Source organism: Pan troglodytes, chromosome 7 (assembly GCF_028858775.2).
Source record: "Pan troglodytes isolate AG18354 chromosome 7, NHGRI_mPanTro3-v2.0_pri, whole genome shotgun sequence".
NCBI lineage: Eukaryota > Metazoa > Chordata > Mammalia > Primates > Hominidae > Pan > Pan troglodytes.
This window is the reverse complement of record NC_072405.2, coordinates 115,849,774-115,874,820: the sequence shown is the minus strand read 5'-3', so window position 1 is coordinate 115,874,820 and position 25,047 is coordinate 115,849,774. Positions and strand designations below refer to the sequence as shown.

At 37.6% G+C, this 25,047-nt stretch overlaps 1 protein-coding gene across 5 annotated transcripts in view; it reads right to left on the bottom strand.

Moving 5' to 3' along the window:
- Window positions 1-25,047, bottom strand: part of ZFPM2 (zinc finger protein, FOG family member 2) — a 483,598-nt gene that overhangs the window by 151,828 nt on the left and 306,723 nt on the right. For all 5 annotated transcript variants that reach the window (XM_009455782.5, XM_001158075.7, XM_063817340.1 and 2 more), the window contains one exon: window positions 18,029-18,140. In XM_009455782.5, coding sequence (XP_009454057.4) covers window positions 18,029-18,140 — 112 coding nt within the window. The remainder of the gene's footprint in view (window positions 1-18,028; window positions 18,141-25,047) is intronic.

The window sequence follows — 25,047 nt, the reverse complement described above, 5'->3', positions numbered from 1 at the left end:
AGAATACAACTTCTCTGAAGTACTACTGTATGTCAGGCATATAAGGTGACGTTTTAATTTTAAAAATAGGCTTCAAAAATGGGCTTGACTTCTACATCAGTGGTAAAATGAAAAGCCTCCAATTTCAGGTATTAGAGCAAAGAGTAGAGGTTTCTGACTGACCTTCCCCTAGTGAAGAGCTGAAACAGACACTGTTACTATTTACCAGTAAAGTGGGTCCAAAAAGAACCGCCCAGTAATAGCAAGCCAATGACTTGGCATGGCTGCTATGCAAAGATGTCGAACCAAACCCTGTGGTTTGACAACATCTTTTGCATCTATGTAGGTTTTGTTTCAAATTCTTGTATACACTGCCATGCTGACTGATGCAGCATAATATATGCTATGTATATATGCAACATTTCAAAGGAATCCTCTTCATCTAGATTCTCTGGTATTTTAAAAATCTCACTAAGGAATGTTACATTTTTTGAGACATGGGGAGAATCCATTGTGGGTACTGGATTTTCAAATGATTTCCACATGAGTAATTTCTGAAACTCAATCAGGTAACACTAGAGTTTATTCTGTTGAATGATGCATAATAAATCTCATTACATAATAATTCAAAATTCAGTGGGTGTATACTGTGCGCTGGCTGTGGAGTTACAGAGGTGAAAAATGGAATTGTTGCCTTTGAGGTGTTCACATCCAGCTTGGTAGAATACCCACCCTGGGCTGGATCTTTCTTCTTATGGGGACAGGGTAAACAAGGCCTTTTAGAGGTGTTGATACACACTAAATATTTAATGGTACCTGTTAAAAATGATACAGATGGTGAGAAGGTTATCAGGCAAAGGAAATATGATGTACAAGGGTAGATATAAGCAAGCAAGGGACAGGTGGGATTTTTTTTTTTTTTTTTTTTTTGAGATGGAGTCTCACTGTCACCCAGGCTAGAGTGCAGTGGTGCAATTTCAGCTCACTGCAACCTCCAACTTCCAGGTTCAAGCAATTCTCCTGCCTCAGCCTCCTAAGTAGCTGGGATTACAGGTGCCCGCCACCACACCCGGCTAATTTTTGTGGAGAAACTTTAAATAATTGAGTATGATTGAAACATACAGTTTCTGGGGAAGAGGAGTAACAGATGAGGCTCTCAGGCACTGAGTAGTTACAAAATATAAATGAGGTAGTCAAAGGAAAATACATAAATGAGGAGAAAAAAACTAAAGAATGACATGCAGTGGATGTACAGTTATATATATGGAGAGACTTGTCACTGGGCATGGAAGGGGATGACTAGATCAAGCCCAATATAACGAAAACTTGGCAACAAGTAGACTACAGGAGACCTGTAAGAGTCACTTCAGTGGAGTTTTAAAGACAAAAACTGAACAAGAAAGAAGATGCTAGAATTGAAGAAGTCCAAGGAATGAGGTCAGAAAACTTTGCAGAAGCTTGCATAAGAAAAGGATATCCAGGAATTGAACTCAGCTCTGCACCAAGCGGACCTAATAGACATCTACAGAACTCTCCACCGCAAATCAACATTCTTCTCAGCACCACATCGCACTTATTCCAAAATTGACCACATAGTTGGAAGTAAAGCACTCCTCAGCAAATGTAAAAGAACAGAAATTAAAACAAACTGTCTCTCAGACCACAGTGCAATCAAACTAGAACTCAGGATTAAGAAACTCACTAAAAACCGCTCCACTACACGGAAACTGAACAACCTGCTCCTGAATGACTACTGGGTACATAACAAAATGAAGGCAGAAATAAAGATGTTCTTTGAAACCAATGAGAACAAAGACACAAAATACCAGAATCTCTGGGACACGTTTAAAGCAGTGTGTAGAGGAAAATTTATAGCACTAAATGCCCATCAGAGAAAGCAGGAAAGAACTAAAATTGACACCCTAATATCACAATTGAAAGAACTAGAGAAGTAAGAGCAAACACATTCAAAAGCTAGCAGAAGGCAAGAAATAACTAAGATCAGAGCAGAACTGAAGGAGATAGAGACGTGAAAAACCCTTCAAAAAATCAATGAATCCAGGAGCTAGTTTTTCGAGAAGATCAACAAAATTGACAGACCACTAGCAAGACTAATAAAGAAGGAAAGAGAGAAGAATCAAATAGACACAATAAAAAGTGATAAAAGAGATATCACCACCGATCCCACAGAAATACAAACTACCATCAGAGAATACTATAAACACCTCTATGCAAATAAACTAGAAAATCTAGAAGAAATGGATAAATTCCTCGACACATAGACCCTCCCAAGACTTTAGTCTTGGGAGAAGTTGAATCCCTGAATAGACAGGCTCTGAAATTGAGGCAATAATTAATAGCCTACCAACCAAAAAAAAGTCCAGGACCAGATGGATTCACAGCCAAATTCTACCAGAGGCAAAAGGAGGAGCTGGTACCATTCTTTCTGAAACTATTCCAATCAATAGAAAAAGAGGGAATCATCCCTAACTCAGTCTATGAGGCCAGCATCATCCTGATACCAAAGCCTGGCAGAGACACAACCAAAAAAGAGAATTTTAGACCAATATCGTTGATGAACACTGATGCAAAAATCCTCAATAAAATACTGGCAAACCGAATCCAGCCTCACATCAAAAAGCTTATCCACCATGATCAAGTGGGCTTCATCCCTGGGATGCAAGGCTGGTTCAACATATGCAAATCAATAAATGTAATCCAGCATATAAACAGAACCAAAGACAAAAACCACGTGACTATCTCAATAGATGCAGAAAAGGCCTTTGATAAAATTCAACAGCACTTCATGCTAAAAACTCTCAATAAATTAGGTATTGATGGGACGTATCTCAAAATAATAAGAGCTATTTATGACAAACCCACAGCCCATATCATACAGAATGGGCCAAAACTAGAAGCATTTCCTTTGAAAACTGGCATAAGACAGGGATGCCCTCTCTCACCACTCCTATTCAACAGAGTGTTGGAAGTTCTGGCCAGGGCAATCAGGCAGGAGAAAGAAATAAAGGGTATTCAATTAGGACAAGAGGAAGTCAAATTGTCCCTGTTTGCAGATGACATGATTGTATATTTAGAAAACCCCATAGTCTCAGCCCAAAATCTCCTTAAGCTGATAAGCAACTTCAGCAAAGTCTCAGGATACAAAAATCATTGTGCAAAAATCACAAGCATTCCTATACACCAATAGCAGACAAAGAGGGGGCCAAATCATGAGTGAACTCCCATTCACAATTGCTTCAAAGAGAAGAAAATACCTAGGAATGAAACTTACAAGGGATGTGAAGGACCTCTTCAAGGAGAACTACAAACCACTGCTCAATGAAATAAAAGAGGACACAAACAAATGGAAGAACATTCCATGCTCATGGATTGGAAGAATCAATATGGTGAAAATAGCCATACTACCCAAGGTAATTTATAGACTGAATGCCATCCCCATCAAGCTACCAATGACTGTCTTCACAGAATTGGGAAAAACTACTTTAAAGTTCATATGGAACCAAAAAAGACCCCGCATTGCCAAGTCAATCCTAAGCCAAAAGAACAAAGCTGGAGGCATCATGCTACCTGATTTCAAACTATACTACAAGGCTACAGAAACCAAAACAGCATGGTACTGGTACCAAAACAGAGATACAGACCAATGGAACAGAACAGAGCCCTCAGAAATAATACCACACATCTACAACCATCTGATCTTTGACAAACCTGACAGAAACAAGAAATGGGGAAAGGATTCCCTATTTAATAAATAGTGCTGGGAAAACTGGCTAGCCATATGCGGAAAGCTGAAACTGGATCCTTTCCTTACCCCTTACATAAAAATTAATTCAAGATGGATTAAAGACTTAAATGTTAGACCTAAAACCATAAAAAACCTAGAAGAAAACCTAGGCAATATCATTCAGGACATAGGCATGGGCAAGGACTTCATGTCTAAAACACCAAAAGCATGGCAACAAAAGCCAAAATTGACAAATGGGATCTAATTAAACTAAAGAGCTTCTGCACAACAAAAGAAACTACTATCGGAGTGAACAGGCAACCTACAGAATGGGAGAACATTTTTGCAATCTACTTATCTGACAAAGGGCTAATATCCAGAATCTACAAAGAACTCAAACAAATTTACAAGAAAAAAGCAAACAACCCCATCAAAAAGTGGGCAAAGGATATGAACAGACACTTCTCAAAAGAAGACATTTATGCAGCCAACAGACACAGGAAAAAAGGCTCATCATCACTAGCCATCAGAGAAATGCAAATCAAAACCACAATGAGATACCATCTCACACCAGTTAGAATGGCAATCATTAAAAAGTCAGGAAACAACAGGTGCTGGAGAGGATGTGGAGAAATAGGAACACTTTTACACTGTTGGTGGGACTGTAAACTGGTTCAACCATTGTGAAAGACAATGTGGTGATTCCTCAAGGATCTAGAACTAGAAATAACATTTGACCCAGCCATCCCATTACTGGGTATATACCCAAAGGATTATAAATCATGCTGCTATAAAGACACATGCACACGTATATTTATTGTGGCACTATTCACAATAGCAAAGAGTTGGAACCAAGCCAAATGTCCATCAATGATAGACTGGATTAAGAAAATGTGGCACATATACACCATGGAATACTATGCAGCCATAAAAAAGGATGAGTTCATGTCCTTTGTGGGGACGTGGATGAAGCTGGAAATCATCATTCTCAGCAAACTATCGCAAAGACAGAAAACTGAACACCACATGTTCTCACTCACAGGTGGGAATTGAACAATGAGAACACTTGGACACAGGGTGGGGAACATCACACACTGGGGCCTGTTGTGGGGTGGGGGGAGGCGGGAGGGATAGCATTAGGAGATATACCTAATGTAAATGATGAGTTAATGGGTGCAGCACACCAGCATGGCACATGTATACATATGTAACAAACCTGCACATTGTGCATATGTACCCTCGAACTTAAAGTATAATAAAAAAGAAAAAAAAAAAGAGCCAAGGGGGCTTCCTACTAAGGAAGTGAATGATTGCACTTTAGTGGTGAATTGATTGCATGCATTTATTTCTACTTCCTTTTACTAAAACGACAGTAAAGAAGAAAACAAGGTGATAAGGGCAAAGAGACAGGGCAGATTATACAATAGAAGTCAACAAAATATTGGAATCTAGAAAATTGATGAAATGACACAGCACAGCCAGAAAGCTGAAATCTAAGTACTTGAAGAGCTGCAGGCCAAAAAGAAGCAGGCAGATTTCGTCTGTAGAATCCCAAAACAGATCAGGAAGTAAAGGCACCTTGAGAGGAAGGATGAGCAGTGGAGCTAAAACTTGGACAGGCATTCTGAGGACGAAGCTGTTTCCCTCCAGGCCCAGCCATTTCCTATAGAGCTAGGTTACATCCCTTTCCCACTGTTAGGAGATGGAGGTTTAATCTTTGGAAAACTGGCATATAGAGCCTTTAGATCCAGGGGCACAGGCTCAGCAAAGACAGGTGCTAATATGACATCCGAATTAGAAGAATAAGGGATCATCTACAATCTCAACAATGAGACAGGACTTCCCCAACGCACCACCAGGTCCCACTCTCCTTCAGAATGCTGGCTGCAAGGTTCATAAATCTCGGGGGACTGTTGTTCTTGGGAGAAGTTAAGCATGCTGAGATCAAAGTATTAAATACACAGTTATTTGGGGACCTCATTACCATGAATGGATTGTCATCAGCCTATGATTCTATGCAAAATCCTCCAGTTGATAAGTCCTGCCTACTCACGCTGCCGTTCCATGCAGCCTTTAGTATTGAGAAATAAAAAATGAAATCCTAAGTCTGCTAGCAGATTGCACAGACCTCCTCTTGGCCAAGGGGACCCTGCAGAAGCCTTCATAACTGAGTTCCTGAGTATGACAGGATAGAAGGTCAGATATGCCTCATCATACCCCTCATCGCTAATTGTCATTAGGCTTTCTTCCCTAAAGGTTAAACAGAATGACTCACTTCATCCCTGATATCAACGAACCACCCGACACTACCCCTCCCTTTTGCAGTTTTGACAAAACAACTGAACAGCATTCCTTCCTGATGGGAGACTGCTAACCACAGAGTGGTTCTGGCCGGTCTGTGGAGGATGTGCAGTGAGGGTTTTCATGTTCTCTCTTTCACCTTTTAACACCAAAGAACCGAAAACCCCACCCTTGGATCATGCTAATGCCACCATTAGTTTTTCTTTTTTTGAACACGTGTCCCATAGAGAAGCATGAAGCTCATTTATGCATATGCATGTTTCTCCTTTCTTTCTTTTTTTTTTTTTTTTTTCCAGATGGAGTCTCACTCTGTTGCCAGGTGGAGTGCAGTGGTGTGATCTCGGCTCACTGCAACCTCTGCCTCCCGGGTTCAAGCGATTCTCCCATTTCAGCCTCCAGAGTAGCTGGGACTACAGGTGTCTGCCACCATGCCCAGTTAATTTTTTTTATTTTTACTAGAGATAGGGTTTTACCATGTTGGCCAGGATGGTCTCCATCTCTTGACCTTATGATCCGCCTGCCTTGGCCTCCCAAAGTGCTGGGATTACAGGCATAAGCCACCATGCCCGGCCATTTCTCCTTTTATAAATATTCCTCCTATAGCTTCTGTATATTTCACCACCTCGATCAGCATAAATCCCTGTCTTATTCTTCCCACCCTCAAAGTATCTGTTTTTGGCTTCTGGGTGTAGGCTATGCTTCCCAGCCTGTTAGAATGGTCACCATACAAGCTGCAACACTTTGTTAGAAATAAACTTCTCCTTTCCAAATTTATGAGCCTTGTCATTCTTTAGTTGACAGTGGCCTGCTCTTAAAATAAAAAGCAGACATCCATGTATCTCAAGCCATTGGAGGAAAGTGTCAACATTAAATACGGGAACAGAATAGGCAAGAGAAAAGAAACAATGCACAGGACATATCCCTTCCCAAATGTCCTCCAATTTCTACCTTCAGAGATAAAAGAATGACTATTCACATAAAAAGAGCAAGATGATAAACAAAAGAATAGTCAGAGAACAATAGTCAGAGAACAACAGAGAAAATAAACCTTGTAAATTATAAATGTGAAAGGAGCAAAGTTAAATAATAAAGTTTTAGGATACTGTAGAAAGTCAAAGAAAGTCAAGAAGAATATTGTAAGACTATTATTAAATAGACATCATAGCTTTCTATGTTAAAGAAAAAACTGCATCATATTGGTTTATCCACTTGTTTATTCAAAAATATTCATTGAGCAGCTATTATGTGCCATGCACTGTTTAAAAAACAGAAAAAAAAAAATCCCTGTCCTTATAGAACTCCCATTCTAAGGATAAAAAACTGACATTAAAATTCTTTGGTCAATAATAAAATATCAAATATAAAGATAACTGATACAGAGGAGGTTATCAACTGAATGTTTATGTCTCCCCAAAATGTATATGTTGGAACTCTTACCCCAAATGTGATGTCATTAGGAGGTAAGGCTTTTGTGAGGCAATTAGGTCATGAGGGTGGAGCTCTCATAATGGGATGAGTGTACACAGAAGAAGAAAAGCAAGAGAGATCTCCTTAGCTTCCACTGTACTTTGTGACTATGCAGCAAGAAGGTGCCCATCCACAAACCCAGAAGAGAGCTCTCACCAGGTGTGAAACTGCAAGCATCCTAGTCATGGACTTCCCAGTCTCCAGAACCATGAGAAATAAATATTTATTGTTTAAGTCACCAAGTCTATGGTATTTTGTTATAGTTTCCTGAACTGATGGATATAGAGGAGAAAGAGAGAAACAGGGAGAGAAAGAGAGAAATGGTGATGATGGGGGTATGGGGAGCGAGGGAGAGAGAGAGAGAAAAACAGAAAGAGAGATAGAGAGACAGAGCATTTTAGGGTAGTTAGGCAGACTGTTCTGACAGACAATTTGGGAGGCAACATCTTGGAGGAGTTCAGAAAGAAGTCATAGAGAGCCGGGTGTGGTAGCTCATGCCTGTAATCCCAGCACTTTGGGAAGTTGAGGCCAGGAGTTTGAGACCCAGCCTGGCCAACATGGCAAAACCCTGTTTTTTTGTTTTTTTGTTTTTTTAAAAAAAAAAAGAAAGAAAAATAAAAGCAATGCAGAGCCAGCGCACAGTGCAAAGGCCCTGAGGTAGTGTCACTGTTTGTATTTTTAAGCAAAAGCAAGGAGCCCATGCAACTGGAACAAAGTAGCTAAAGAGTAATGGAAAGAGAAGCCACAGAAGCATCCAAGAGCAGATCATATAAGGCCAAGTAATAAGTTTGTAGGTTTAGTTCAGGAGTTGGCAAGTTTTTCTATGAAGAACCACATAATATTTTAGGTTTTACAAACTAGATTGTCTCTGTTCCAACCACTCAACTCTGACGTTATAACGTGAAAGTGGCCACAGACAATGTATAAACAAATTGCTGTGGCTGTGTTCCAGTAAAACTTTATTTACAAAAACAGGTCATGGGTCAGATTTGGCTCTGCATTATTTATCAATCCTTGTAATCAGTCCAATTGTGATCCTTGGAGCATTACGTGTGCTACCACTTTCTCATTTTCTTTGTGAAACAAGAAGTAAAGACATTATTTAACAGAGGATGTTAAATATTTGGGGTGTCAGAAGTCTGAAATAGTACCTGGAAGACTGATTAGGAGAACAAATTTTGATTGTCAGACCATGTATACTGAGGGCTCACATCTCCTTGTGGTCAAAAGTAACATAAAACTGATCAGCATTGATTTTTTGTTGTTGTTGGTATTGGTGGTAATTCCTTTGTTTTATTTTTACCATACATTTATATAGTACTCATTGTGGACCAGACACTATTCTAGGTACTTCACAAATACTAATTTACCTAATATCTGCTGCTTGGATGTGGCCAGGAGAAAGTGGAGAGCTGGGTTAACTAGAATGAGGAATTACCAGGCCAGTAAAGACCAAAAAGAGAGAGAGAAGGGTAATGGAGTCTAAGAAAGTGATTAGAATGACAGACCCATGGAATCCACATTGGGTAACCTGGAAGTAAGCATGGGAGGGGCTGATAGGAAAACGATGGTGGTGCAGTGAGTAGATTGCAGGTTCAGTAGATTGCAGGTTCATTTGGTGTTGAAAAATTGTCGACGTCTGGTAATGAGTGAAGTAAGGCAGATGGTTTACTACTAATATTTTCTAGAGGTGTGTAACACCATTATTTCCATGACACGTAAGTCTTGGTTTTGTTAATGGATGGACCTATGCTTAACTTTTGACGCAATAATCTTACTAGAATCTCGATTTCATCACGTGTACCCTCAAAATGTCAGCAGCTCTCCGCTGCTTCCATGCTAAGGTTTTCAGAACGAGCATTCAAGTGTGTCCATAACATGGCTCTCAGGAACTTTTGGAGGCCTGCTCCTCAACAGTCACATTTGTAAATTCTCAACTTTAACTGAACTGAACAGAGACACTCATGAACACATTGTATGCACTGTAACCTAGGAGCTTTTAGGCATACATTTTAACCTCCTTAAAAGCCTTCACCCCATTACTCAAACTGATACTCAACATTCAATATCCAACCAAAATTCCACATCTCTGTGAACATTTGTTGACTGTATGAGACTGAATTCATTATTATACATCTTTCATCAAGTAAGCTCTTTCAATAAGCTTCTTAAGCTGGGGGGTGTCTCATATTCATTTGTACTCCTCATGACACCTGGGCCATATCGTGGGCAGAGCATGTGCTCAGTTATGTGTATTTTATTTGGAAAATTATCTTATGAAAAACAAAGTGGCAGGACTTTCACAGAGTTACCAAAGAAAAGTAATTATATCACTAGGAAACAATTTAAATTCTGTGGAGGAAGGACACTTTGTGGATAAGGCAAAGATTTCTTTGTTTTAGTTGGGTTGTGTAAAAAGAAGAGTAAGAATGTAGTTAAGACAAAGAATGATTTTCAAATGCAAATATTTATCTTAAATTATATAAGTAAAATAATCAAAGTGAAGAAAATTATGAAAAAGGATACCAAAAATCTCCCTAAGTCTTGCCACTTTAACGGAAATATCTTTATAATTTCACACTGTTTCTTTCCAGTATGTCTTCCTGTGCATACAGTTTTTAAGCATAATCATGTTAGGCACAAAGCCGCATATTCTGCCTTTTTTCACCTAGATTTATGTTATAATAACTTTTTCTACATAATACAGTGTTTTAAAAACTATTCTCAGTATCTTACCCTGAAAAAAAATCTACCCTAAAGAGTTGTCCCTCATTTCAACTGACAAAGATACTTTTGGGGGTAGCTTTCAAGATTAGCATCTCTTTGAATGACAAGCTAACATCCTTGAATGATAGTGAGTCACCTCTCAAAGACCCCACTCTTCATTTCTCATTTTTATACTTATAAAACTGATATATTCTTAGTTCTTATCATTTGCCAGGATTCTAACTGGGTTTCTACCGTTAAGAGACAGAAGCTTCATTCATGCATGGATCCAGGGTGGTTTAGGATATTTTTTTTCTCCAAAATGGGATAGCACATCTAATCAACTAAGGTAATTAGTGGGATTATTGTGCAGGGCTATTTACCAACACTTCATTAAGGAAACTCACAGTGATGCTGATATAAAAACAAATGTATTTTTCACATCATATAGCATATAATAGTAATAACTAAAGACAATAAACTATTCAGTACACCCAGACTCAGATTGAAATAACATCAATAAATCACTAACATAAAAGTAAAAACAGTAAATGCATAGTAAGAAATGGAGATGACACAAGGCTCACTATTTGCAGAAGTTGCTGCCATTCTGCAATTTGCAACAGACAGCTCTATTTTAAATAACACAGTCACTAGTGGGGTCACTTGTCTTGACCTTAAGAACCCCTCAGAAATGACAATTTGAATCAAAACTGTGGTTTTTAAAAAGCAGCCATTTTTACAATCATAGATTCCTAGGAAAGGAATAATAAATTGCTCACTCCTCAAAATATTAATAGAACGTAACCAGAAAAAGCCTCAGATGTTCATGAAACATGGGTTTTCGGCATTGCGTTATCCTGTGGTGCTCTGCAATCAATTACTGTTATACCACCATCATTAATAATTTTCTTAATGAAAATGATTCTGTTGATCTCCGTTGTATTTTAATTATCAGAGTTAAGCATAATTACACTGCAGCTCTGAGCTGGCATGTGGACTCCTTTAGGGCGCAATTTTGTTTTAACACACTGATAATGTAATTTTACATTGTGTCAGTTTGTTTGGTTATTATCCAGTTGTACAATTCCACTGTATTCCTGATAACAGATAATAACCTTAGTACCTCCTATATCCTGAAGTCATTTAAAAAGCAATATTGGAATTCTGCGACTAGCTAACTTAATCGCCTTATGATTTTATAATTCCCACTGCTAAATATTTAGTTCGGGCACTCACCCTCTTTCAAGAATACTGTAAAATTAGACAATGGTTATACATTTTCTATGAATTACTGAATAGTTAAATAAATGCGTAAAATATGAACGCAAATTTTTCCTTTTAAATTAGTTTATTATTTATACAACATTATACCCTCTAGGTAAAGTTAAACATTAACTTTTGGGCTACTCTGAAAATTGGCTGCCACATCAGACAAAGCTATTGTTTGAAAATTCTAGTAACATGCAACAGATTATCTATTTTAAGGTGGAACATGGTTTGGACTTTTACAAGAATCTTTGTAATGAAAGACATTTGTTTTGAAAATTTAATTTAGAGAGTGTGCAGAAAGTTACTTACTCAAGCTAAATCATACTAGAATTTCTGTCATTATTTCAATGGTGCCTAGAATAGGCCCTTGGACATAAAAGACATTCAAAAATGGTTAAATTAACTAATTGCATGCTTAAATTCGTAAGAACCTTGCAAAATCAGAACTTTGAAGACTGTCATAGTATGATTTTGAGATTGCTGTGCAGCCATCTACATGATTTGAAATTGCTGTGGTCTTAGAAACAACAAAGAAATTAGCATAAACTATTGCTGCCACTGCTGTTTTAGTGTTTGAATAATCTCTTTAAAATCAAGCCAGAGAACGGGAAAAAAAATTGCCGATAAACATGTATGCAAATTTGCAAAGAAAGGCAATAACCTGTAACCTTGGCTTAGTAAATGGCATCTTCCAAAATTTTGTTGATTGTACAATTGGGAATTGAAGTCAACAAGCTTAAGATTGAATCCCAACTTCTTCATTTTAACTTACTTAACCCATCGAAACCTAAATTTATTCATCTGTAAAATGGGAAAAGCACTGTTTCGATATCATGAATTTGTATTGTAAGCAAGAAAATGTACGTAAAGTGATTAGAACAGTGTCTAGAATAGAACAAAGATTAATCAATAGTAATTGCTATTATTAGTATTAATAATATCATCATTTTCATCTTTATACTAGCATTGTATATAAGACTTTCACTAAAATAAAAGTATCACGTGCCCAAGAAAAAAATCCAATGATATGCTCCCATACAGGCTTCAGGTCTCTAATTCTGTGACACAGATCTCAGCAAATATTCTGTGGGTTCAAAGTGACTGAATAAGACTTGTAGAAGTCTTCGCTATAAATACGATATCACTATATGCTTGATACCAACATGGAGGCCTGGCTTCATTTTCTCTCAGTGTGTACTGACTTATGACCACAAGGACTGCTTGTATGATAATCAGCAACATAATATTGATCATAACCTCTGCAATCATGTAAATGGGTGCTTCACAAAAATCCTGCATGGTAGCCATTGCTATTCCATTTTCACAGCTGAGAAAATCAAGATTAGAGTGGGCAAGTGATTTGTCTAAGGTTACACATGAAATATAGATTTTTATAATAATATTGTGGCTTCGCATATAAAGAAATATTATGTTGTTGAGGTGAGAGTGAGGGTTAGCAGATACTTTTTCACTCTCTTGATTGACAGTGTTTATTCTCTTAATCTGGAGACCTAGAGAATGTGGCTACTTTGAAATAACAACTACAAGAAAATTGAAAAACTAAATAATGTAATTATTCCCGATTTGAAGCTGAGTGATTAAACCCACATGAAAGATGCTAAAGGTGTAATTTTAAATATCCTCAAAACGTAAAATTCTAAGTACACTATTTGTTTTTCATATGAAAAGGTCACCATACTTTGCAAACGGTAGATAGCATATAATAAGGTAAGCTAAAGAAGTAGATCATCAGTGCTCAACAGACAGTGGATTTTAGGAGTAAGTGGGCAGGCCTTTGCTCACACTACTCTCCAGCAGAGCTCCTTTTAACTTCAGCATTATGCTTTTTAGTATTTATCCATTGAGATAAGTAAATTAGAATTATCTGGAGTCTGTTGAGAATAATGGCAAAAAACAGACGACCCAACAGGTCTGGTCCATCAATGTCTGGATGACCTAATTACTTTCTGGAATGACAAGGGGTAGGTGAGGCAGGAACAATGTACATCAGATTCGAATGTTAATGCCAACTACTATACTTTTAAAAATTTTTATAAAACAAGATGATGGCAACCTGTCAAAAAGCACTAAGTGATATAATACAATTTTATTTTATAATAATTATTTGATGGACACGCTGACAAGGAGAGATTTATAGTCATATTTAATTTTGTTACTAGCCTACATTTAGGAACACTTTAGGAAGCAAGCATGCCTCCTAGATGGTAATAGTTAAACATTAAATGGGCCTATTTTCACACCATAAGAAAACACTATCAAAAATCTCAGTCAAGACATTTTTGCAAAATGTCACACATCTGCAATTTATCTTCTATTTGTAAACAGATACTGATATGTTCTCAGATAGCCAGGTCCTATAATAATGATTTGGCATTGAGTTTATAAGTAGTTTAGGTTTTTAGGAAAACAAACAAATAAATACAATTGTGGCATCAGGAATTTAATTTTCATCGTCCATGAGAGCTTTTTAGACTTTAGGAAATAATATGTGATACCTGGGAGCATGGATGTTGGCCCAACAAGCAACCACTCTTTTGTGGCAGCATATCCTTGGTTTTATTTAGGGAACTACCTCTCCTCCATTTCAGTGGCTCATGCAGGGTTAATTTTACTTTTAGGCCCCAGGCTGACTATGGCCTTCCTAGGAGAGTCATAGTGATTAATTGGTTCAGGGAATGGTATGTGATGTGCTCTAATCACAAAACCCAGAAAAGCTCTCTTTTCACCGAAGTTGCTATGCTGGTGGAATAAGTCTGGAGCTTGCCACTACTTATCTGAGAATGATGCCCACACAAGAAAGAAGAGCCAGACGATAGAGAGAGAGAGTTTGGGGACAAAGTTTGAGCAACTGAATCAAGCAGTTCCTGACATCCACAATATCCCTGGACTCTCAGTTATATGAGCAGATGAACCCATCTACCCCAAAACACACACACGCACACAATTTTTTGGCAGAAGCTAATTTCATTTAGAATTCTACCACTTGAAAACAAAAGAGGCCCAATTAATAAATCATATAGGCATTACGAAAATGCCACAAACATTGTGGAGTTTCAAGTTAACACTTGTTAACCCTTCCATCTTCAAAACGCTTTTGCTTTGAGGAGTCTTATCATACATACAGATTGTGGAGACAGACGACTCCTGAGTCCAGCGTGTTTGGATACGAGTAGGAGTGCCTCCCGGGATCATATTTTCCATGATCCAAACAATCCCTAGTAAAATCCCAGAATATTAAGGTATTGACACAACTTTGGGACATGCTCTGGGTGAGCTGTCTCCTCCCTCTAAAGGCACTCTAAATACTAGAAATTAGTTCCAGGCCTCTGAACCCCAGGTAGAAGATCAAACAAGAGTCTGGAGCAAAGTAGAGAAATAAAAATATATGTTGAAATGCAAATGTTCAGGGTTTTTTGCTTTTGTTTTTTACTGCATAATTCTAGATCATTAATAGCAGCATCCATTGTGAGTTTTCAAGAGGGCTACGATAAATGATATTTGGTCATGGGGCTTTTTCTTTAATCTTAGGGTTCCATGAAATACATTTTGGGAAATGCCACACTTTAATATATATATTTTGTGATTTCTAGGGATAAAAGCCCGAGTGGTTTGGATTGTTACTCATCATTTAACAGTGGCAAAGGGAAAGGCAGAGTCATGTAGTTCAAGGAGCACAAAATTTGGAGCTGTCAAGACGTAGATTGAATTTAGCTCTATTGTTAGCTCTCTATGATCACAGGCAATCATGCCACCTCTCTAAGTCATAGGTGTAAAATGAGAAAATACTATCTATTTCACTGAGTTGTTTTGAAGCTTAGTGCAGACAGAACATATTCTAGTATGTATCACTCCAACCCTAAGTTGGACAAATGTATGCTTGATCCCACTCAATCACTTATTAGCCATGTGACCATGGCAAATTATTTACCCTACTTAAGTCTTTTATCTACCTTTGTAAAATGGGGTAGTATGTTGATTATCTCATAGGAGCTATTAAATAAGTATTAAGCTTTAAAAAGCATACACAGTAGTTATTACAATTCTGGCATTTGAACTGCAAAACCAATTGTTCTTGTAAGTTGAACGATGCCAAATTACCCTTTACAGGTTAAAACATTATTGAATAGCAGCAATTCATACAGTTCATCATCACAGTATGTGAAATGTCTATTTCAGTGTCTGGCAACCATTCATCATTTGTTCATCTGGTCAACCAATCTATATTTACTTAGTGCTTTTCTTGTACAGGTAGCATGCCAGACCAGGAATAGAAAGGTGACTAAGACACAATCTGTACCCTCAGTAAATATAGAGTAGATTAAAGAGGCAAGCCATCACAGCTAAACTTTTTTACTTACTCCTTTTTGGACACATAAACTGTATATTCATGATCATGAAACTAGGTAATAGAGAATAATGAGAGAAGCACATACAATTTGGCATGGGAGCATCAAGAAGAGAATTCAAGGTGTGACCAATAAATGGTGGCTATTATCATCAATTTACAAGGTTAGCACATAGTTGGACTCAATGCATGCTTTACCAGTTAATTAATGAATTAATAAGCTTCTATTAATTACTCTAAGTTGTTTATTGCAAAAAGATATAAGGTATAGCCAACCATAAACACATAAGTTTGCTCAAGTTAGCATACTCCACTAAATATAGAATTCCAATTCTGTTATACAGGTTCACATCCCTAATCAGAAAATCCAAAATCTTTCAGATGGTTCCAAAATCCAAAACCTTTTGATCAACAACATGAAGCCGCAAGTGAAATATTCCACAACTGACCTCATGCAATGGGTGGCAGTCAAAACTTAGTTTCATGCACAAAATTATAAAAATATTGTATAGAATTACCATTAGGTTATGTATAATTTGTGTTTATGAAACATAAATGACTTTCACATTTAGACTTGGGTCTCATTTCCAAGATATCTCATTATGTACATGCAAATATTCCAATCTGAAAAAAAATCTGAAATCTGAAACACTCTGGTCCCAAGCAATTTGGATAAGGGATACTCAAAATATATAACAATTATCTCTACTAAAAGAATAGCTGATTTAAAAATGCAATGAATTTGAATCATAAATGGGGACCAGGTATTGCCATGTTTCCCCCATACTATATTGATACAATGAAGATAAAATATTGTACAACAGAAATTTGTCCCCAACAAGTGGTCCTACATTCCAAGGTATCTTTTGTATTCTGAATGTCGGCATTGGTAAACTGATTCCCTATACCATTTCTTTTCACTTTGATAGATTATATTGGCATATCCTGAGAAAATCTCACATCCCTTTTAGCTGAAAGCTCCCCCCAGCATACCACAGGTATTCTGGGTTAGAAAATTAGTGGGTATGGGACCAGTAATTATAGAAGGAAAAAAGTATAATCAGATCCTGGTGTGCAGATTGTTTTTTTTTTTTTAGCTTGCAAATTCCCTCTTTCCGGTGTTTCAACTTTCAAAGGCTTATGGTAGTTTAGAGACAATCCTCTTATAAGTGTACAAATTGTAATGATTATAGAACAAGTTGTAATTGTTTCTAGCAAGTTTTTAAGAGTCTTTGATGTTATGATTAGTGTTTTATATGTTAATATATTGATAGGGGTGCTTATTTGCTTGTTCCCTTGTATGCTTTTATGGTTTCTAGGTTCAATGTGCAAATACATCTTTGATCTCAGTAGGTCTATTTGGTTTAAAAAGAAAGCCAAGAGAAATTAAACATGAGAAGCACAAGGTTTTGTAATATTTATGAAAAAGTGAGATTAGGGATTATACTGTAAGAGTACAGAGCTAGGACCAAGACTTGAATGTGGAGAAAAGTGCCCCAAAACTACACCACATGTGAGGAAGGTCCTGTGCTATGGACAGCCAGCCCCACAATGTGCCATCATGGAGCTGCTGCTCCTTTGTAGCCAGGGTGCAGCTACATGACACAGTCTGGGTTGATGTCACACTGAGCAAATCAAAGGCAATGCCCTGCAAGTCATCAGCTTCCTCTTTAGAGTTTGCCTCCTGCCCTTCAGAAATCACCATGGGGAAGAATTCTGTCTTTGCAAAGGTTTCATTTCCAGCTATCCTCTCATCATGCATGACTTCAGGAAACTGGCTAGAATGTAGCGCCTCTTGGACCATGCACCTTGACACAAAGTGTTAAATTTAGAAGGATTTTACTTTTTGATAGATAATGTCTAAAAGGAGAAATTGGAGTTTCGTCAAACCTGGCTATCAATGATACTAACAGCAAGAGAAAGATATTAGTCAAGCCACTCAAATACAGGGTTAGGTAAATGTATAAGGCACTAAGTAAATTAATGGTATGTCACTTTTTGTTTCATGTTGTACAGAAAAAAAAGAAAAACAGGTGGCTTTACTGAAAATACACATTAGAGGAACTCAAATGGGGAAAAAAGGAAGAGGATCAAATTATACTTTGTACTTCCATTCCAGCTCTTCTGGTGCTGTTTTGCAATGCTCAGGTTTTAATACTTCCAAAGAGAGAGGGAAACAATCTTGCATTTACCTTTGCTGTACACAATGCAGTTGTTTTTGTTGTCTTCCACTCCTTGCCAAGTCACATCCAGCAACCACTTGGGACCAGCAGTCAGCACCATTGGGACCTGAGCCTTTGTCTTCTGTAGAAAGAATGATAACAAACAGATGCCATTTGCTTCCGTTGATTAAAAACTTGAATAATAACTGTACTAATCATTTTATTTTTACAAACAACTAAATCTCCCAAACCATAATCCAAGTCCTTATTCCCTTGTCTCATGATATCTTTTTAAGACGACAGAAGCTGTAAAGCTTTACTGCTTTCACTAATCTGAATGGTAGAAATATTATCAAGGATTTTTTTTTTTTTTCCTAAATGATACTGAATCAGATCTCCAAGATTAGACAGATCTCTTGTGGCTCTGAATTATAAAGAGAATGCAGATGACTTTCATTGCAAAGAGCAGAGTGTTTAGAAGTGAACTTTAGACACATTGTACTTTACTATCAACAGGATCTCACTATTTCCTGAAACAGACAGGAAAGAATTTAAAGAATCAGGATCCATTTCAAAGCTCTGTCCTGAGCAACATTTATATTAGAGTAAGAACTTATTCTGAATGAATAATGAAATCTACCCAACCCCCTAAGTGTGGATATGTAGTCTCACTGTAACTGAAATAATAATAATGCTAATGATGCACCATACATTGTCTCCAGAAAGACTGTAAAAGAGGAATCGTGAATACATTCAAATGCAGAGCAACTAAAGCATGACATCCCTTGCTCTGAGAACCACAGAAGCACGGAGACAAGTGCTATAATTCTAACAAAGTATTTTTAGTGTACATGTTAAATAGAAGGCTCAAAATAGTCACAATTTTTGGCTGTTTGGCATCCAAATTATTTATCTGTAAAACTCCGTGGATAAATTTACATGGCTGGAAATAAACTGGGGAGGAAATAAGTATGTCTCAGCAAGACTGTGTTTCCCGATGAGTCACAGTGAACCAGCATTCACTTTTATCATTCTCCAGTCCATGTTCTGTATATCAAACATCATGAAACCACAACACAGAGCACAATACAAGGGTCTCAAGGTAATTTTTGAACGGAATTTTCACCTAGATATGATCCTGCCAAAGAGATCTCAGCCCATTCTGGGACTTTTCCACATGATGCATGCTATCACAAATTTCCCAAATTGGCCTTAACAAGTATTCACTTGAGGAGTTCCACATAATCTGGTGATTTCAAAACTTTCAGGAATCTGGAAAACCCATTTCACCTGCCTCATGACAACAATGATAGCATATAAAACACTGATCCATTGTTAACTGCAAAGCCGTACTGAAAACTATGCATAAAATGAATGCTGACCCATTTATTAAAATATCAATTATATTACAACTGTTAAAACTACTATAAAATATACTGTTTAATGGAAAAATCAACCATGATGGATTTAAAAAGAAGTCTGAAAAAAAACTACTTCAAATATTAAAACAGAGTATAAACTATAACTAAATCAAGTATAACAAATTCTAATACATTAATCTTTAATATTTATATTTTGATTCATCGTGGAGTCTTAATTTTTCAACTATGTATCTTAATAGTTGGCAAAGATAACCACGAAGCAGTTCTCTAAAAGCCTTGTGAAAAAGATGTAATTTTATATTCTACATATATTTTAACAATATAGACAAAAATGTTATCAAGTTATCCCTATTGTTATCAGTCTGACGAAGCATTATTTTGTATTTCAATTTTCAAAATAGAATTAGAGGAGAAACAAACTTGTTCTATATGAAATGATAGTGATCCAAATCCAATTAAATATTAGGTCCTAATGATGCATATTTTGCTCTCCTTTTACTATCAGACTGACAGATAAATCCATAGATCAGGATCTGGTGGTCGGGCGTGGTGGCTCACTCCTACAATCCCAGCACTTTGGGAGGCCGAAGTGGATGAATCACTTGAGGCCAGGAGTTTGAGAGCAGACTGGCCAACATAGTGAAATCCCGTCTCTACTAAAAATACACAAATTAGCCAGGTGTGATGGTGCATGCCCATAATCCCAGCTACTTGGGAGGCTGAGGCAGGAGAACTGCTTCAACCCAGGAGGTGGAGGTTGCAGTGAGCCGAGATCACGCTACTGTACCCCAGCCAGGGTGACAGGGCTAGACTCTCTCTCAAACAAAACAAAACAAAACAGAACAAAACAAAACCCCAAAGGATCTGCAGCTCTTCAGGCACAGGCAGAACAAGTCGGAGGAAGGAGTCCACCATTTCAGGAAGCCTATGCAGGGGGCACTCAGTGACTTATTTGTAACATCCACTCTTTTCTGATTTTACATAATCGATTTCAAAACAGGCACCTGGCCTATTTTTCCCAGATTATCTTATTTCACGAAAAATAATTATTTTAAATTATTTAATCAACCTGTTTCATAGTTCTTAAAAATCCTATGAATTTCGACACAGTAAATTAACTTTTATAATAATTTCATAGATAATATAAAAAATAGATAGTGATCACTTACATTCTTTAGAGAATCTTTTAGTATAAAGTAAATCAATTGATTTTCCAAAACCATAATCTTCCATTCATTTCACAAATAAGCAAACTCAATCCTGTGCCTTGTGCTAGGAATATAAGTATGTCTTTTTTGGTGAAGGATACAGATACAATAAAAATGTTTAATATAATGTGAAAAGTACCATGGTAGGAAGTGCTAAGACATGTATCAATTGTTTCGGGGTCAATGAGGAAAAGAGAAAAACTCCCATCCTTTGCAGTCTGGGGACACATCATAGAAGAGGCAACATTCGGGCAGGATTTTAAAGGATAAACAGGAAGAATGTGCAGTTGCTGGAAACGGTGTGGGCAAAGGCTGAACAGTCTATAACAAAGTCAAGTGTGCAGGAAATGGGAGTTCTGGGACTGTGTTTAAAGTTCTTATGAAGTCTTTAGCACTCTTTTTGCTATGTAGAAAGCACTAGAAAAGTATTATCTATCATAATCATCATTAATATTATTGTTATTGATAAATGGAAAGAACGTAATAGCATATGTATCTGGCAGGGCAGGTTATAAACAGATTTTAAAAGACCTTGATGTATTAGGTAAAACTTCTTGTGCTTAATTCTGTAAGCAGAAGGAAGCCAATAAAGATTTTTTAGGGAGATGGAATAAGGGTACTACTGTTTAGGCTACTTGTGCAAGGATTTTGTTAGGTACTTCCCTTACTTACCTAGTCCTCATGTATATTTTCAGATAAGAAAATTGCAACTGAAAAATTAAATAATATCCCTTAGGTCAAATGCTGGTAGGTGGCAGAGGGCACAGCCAATATTTATATTAGCTTTGTTTCCAAATATTACCACCCCTAGGGTGAACAACCATCCTGGTTTTTCTGGAACTGAAAGGTTTCCCAGGAGGCTGTACTTTCAATGCTAAAATTGAAAAGTCTTGGGCAATTTAGGATGAGTTTTTCCACTCCCCCCTCCCTCCAACCACCACTACTACTACTAAAACAATATTAATGGTTTACTTGTTGGCTATTGAGGTAAGCATTTCACTTGAATGGTCTTTTTTGATTTTTACAACTCCAGAAGTTAGGTACTAACATTTTCTCCATTTTCTACATAAGCAAATTAAGGATTAGATGAACTGATAATATGAGTAAAATATAAAAGTAATCAATTCATGTATTTCCTAATGGTAAGTTAGGCATTATATATTTTAAAACTCTGGCAAACATTTATTTTGCCTGGGTACAAGTAGAATTGGATTTATTAAAAAATTGAGAAAACAATTTATTGTAGTCCAAATCAATAAGGCAGAAGAAAAAAATGGAGCAAAGACTTGCTGAAAGCTATACCCAAGCTGTAAAGTAAATAATAAGTAGATAAAAAATCTCAAGGGACCAGTTATTACAGCTTTGAGGAGGTAAGTCAATTTCTTTCTGAAGAAGTCAACTTTTGTAGAGACTGACTGACTTCAAAGAAGATTACCAAGTGTGAGAAGGAAGGAGTTAGCCAGGATTATATGAAATCTACACTCCAGAAAAATCCATGAATAGAAAATAACAATAATATCCACATTGATCATTAGGTTCACTTCCCATGTCTCCAACATAAGAATTCATAAAATTCTAGAATGCTAAGAGCTAGAAGCTACTTTAAAGTTCATTAATTCTCAGATATCACAAACAAGGAAAGTCAGGCCAAAATTTTTATCTCATACTCTACAATGGGTACAACTGGCACAACATTTTGGGAAAAGAGAACAGATATAAAAGGTGTGGTAGGCAGGAAAATGGTCTCCCAAAGATGCCTATTCCCTAATCCCCTGGAACCTGTGCATATGCTACCTTACTTGACAAAAGGTATTTCAGAGAGGTGATTAACTTTTTGTACCATGAGATGGTGAGATTATCCTAGATTATCCAGATGGGCCCAGTCTAATCACATAAATCCTTAGAATTAGAAGTGAAAGGCAAGAGTAAATCCAAGAGATTCAACATGAAAAAAAATGCCATCTGCTTTTGCTACCTTTAAAGATGGGGGACTGAGAGCAGAAACTAAAGAATGTAGTGGTGTCTAAAAACTGAGAATGGCCTCCAGTTTACAGGAAGCAAGAAACAGGAACTTCAGCTCTACAACATCAAGGTACCAAATGTTGCCAACAATCTGCATGAATGAGCACGAAATGGATTCTCTCCTAGAACCTCCAGAAAGGAATGCATCAGGAAGACTGACACCTTGATTTTAGTCTGGCAAAATCTGTACTCATAGTTCTGATCTACAGGATATGAGATAATAAATTTCTGTTGTTTTAAGCCCTCAAGTCTATGGTAGTGTGTTTCAGCAGCAATAGAAAGCTAACACAAAAGATATCCACGTTTATTGATTACAGTTAAAACAAAAATAACTAAATTTCTTATCAAATGTGCTCAAAAGTGTGAAATAGCTTCCCGTTAGTTGAAATAACATCAAATATACCTTGTTATTCCACAATCATTGATCATTTATTTATAAGTCATTATGAAGCAGGATATTTCCCTGACGCCTTCACAGGACTCGCAACAGGGGTGCCCCATTTATTCAGCCTGCTGCTCTCATCTCCTCGCGGGAGGGAGCACATGAGCGAACAAGTATGGGAACTGGAGTGAACAAGCACTGGAACCAGTCAGCCACTTCAGTGCCAGTGGGACCAAACTCCATTCACTTGGACCTGCTGTTTTCCACCTCTTGCAGGAGGGAGTGCGCAGGTGAGCAGGTGCAGGAAGCAGCCAGATGCTTTAGTGCCGGCAGGAATGAACTCCATGCAGGCCCCACAGCAGCATACAGGCAGGGGTGACTGTGACTACCAAAGCCCAAGAGAGCTTGTTACAGTGCTATTTTAGCTCTGCTGTCCGTACTCAGCTTAACTGTTAACAGTTCAGTGGGTCCTTTGCTTTTTCATGTGAGGTGGCTACTCATCACCAGCGAGGGCAAAGGGCCAGTGTGACATCCTTTTGTATCCTCACTCGTGGCTCCCAAGCTCTTGTCTGGTGGTCTGGGAAAAATGGGGTTGCATGAACAAATTGAAGGATGGTAAATGCAGGGGATTTTATTGTCTATGAAAGTGGCTCTCAGTGGGAAGGGGAGCTGAAAAGGGGACGGGGTGGGTAGGTAATCTTCCCCTGAAGTCCGACCGTCTCTGGCCAGATTCTTCTCCAAAGTTGCACCATCAAACCATCCCTTTGAAGTCAAGCTGCTTCTCTCCAACATCCAGCTGTAGTCCTGTCTACCAGCTGAGGCTGGGGTTTTTATAGGCATATGATGGGACAGTGTAGGTGGTTGAGGAAAAGGCAACATTTGAGTGGGAAAACAGGGATAGAAGTTCTCACTTTGGGCCACAGTTTCAGGCTTTTTGGCTTGAGGGTGGGGTTTTTGCCAGCGACCCACCCTTTTCTGCCTAGAATTTCTCTGCCTCCTGTTCCCATCAATTAGAGATACTGTGTTCTTGCTTTAAAATACAAGCAAATACACAATGGTGACTGTAATAATTCCTGCTTATAAAATCAGATACATCATATCCTGACTCATCATTGACTTTACAGTTGAAGTATAACAAAAGGACATTATTGTTTTTGGAGTCACATTATCTAGGTTTGAATCCTGACACATGCCACTGGTAGCATCTATGACTAGAAAACCACTTAAGTGTTCTGAACTTCAGAATGGACATCAGCACGGTGGGGCTAATTTTTATTTCAGAGGCTTTTGAATGAAGTAACTAGCAAAGTACCTAGTACTCTACAGATGCAGATCAAACTTTTGCTGAATAGCTACATTAATAAATGAAATAAAACACACAAAAAAGCATTTACTGAATCCCACTATTTCTCAGGCTCTGGTCATATTTGTGGTGATTAGCATAGATGTCCAGACAAAAACTTTTTATTATCTAACTGAAAGGTTGTGATAGTCATTATGGCTACTGATCAGTTAGTTCCAACTCTTCAATTTCCAGATCTCTTTTAAAGTTGGATCTGGCCACATGGCTTTGCTTGACCAGTGAAACTGAAGAAGTGGCTTGTGTCACTCCTACACAGAACCCGTAAGATCCAATGGCCAATTCACCATTATGCCTTGCTTTTGCCGAAGCAATCATGGAAACAAAGAGGTGGACTGGCAACCACAGTGGTCAGGGAGTATGAGAAAGAAATGAACTTTTTCATGTACAAAGCTGTTGTAGTATTAGGGTTGCATACAGCCTCAGCAAAACCTAGCTTATTCTCACTTATACAAAGTTTTTCTCCATTTTTTCCATTTTGAAATATTGAATTTTTACAGGTTCAAGTTTGTATTTTGTCTGTATCTAGGCAGTCTTTTCCAGTAATAAATCAATTCAAGGTACATAACAATAGCCTTGAATTTCACTTAAACTGGAATGTCTTTTTTTTTTTAAAAAAAAAGAAATCTTGTGCACTTTTGAGGCTCCACATTGTACATTTTAAAATTCTACACTCCTGGACACGGTTTGAACCC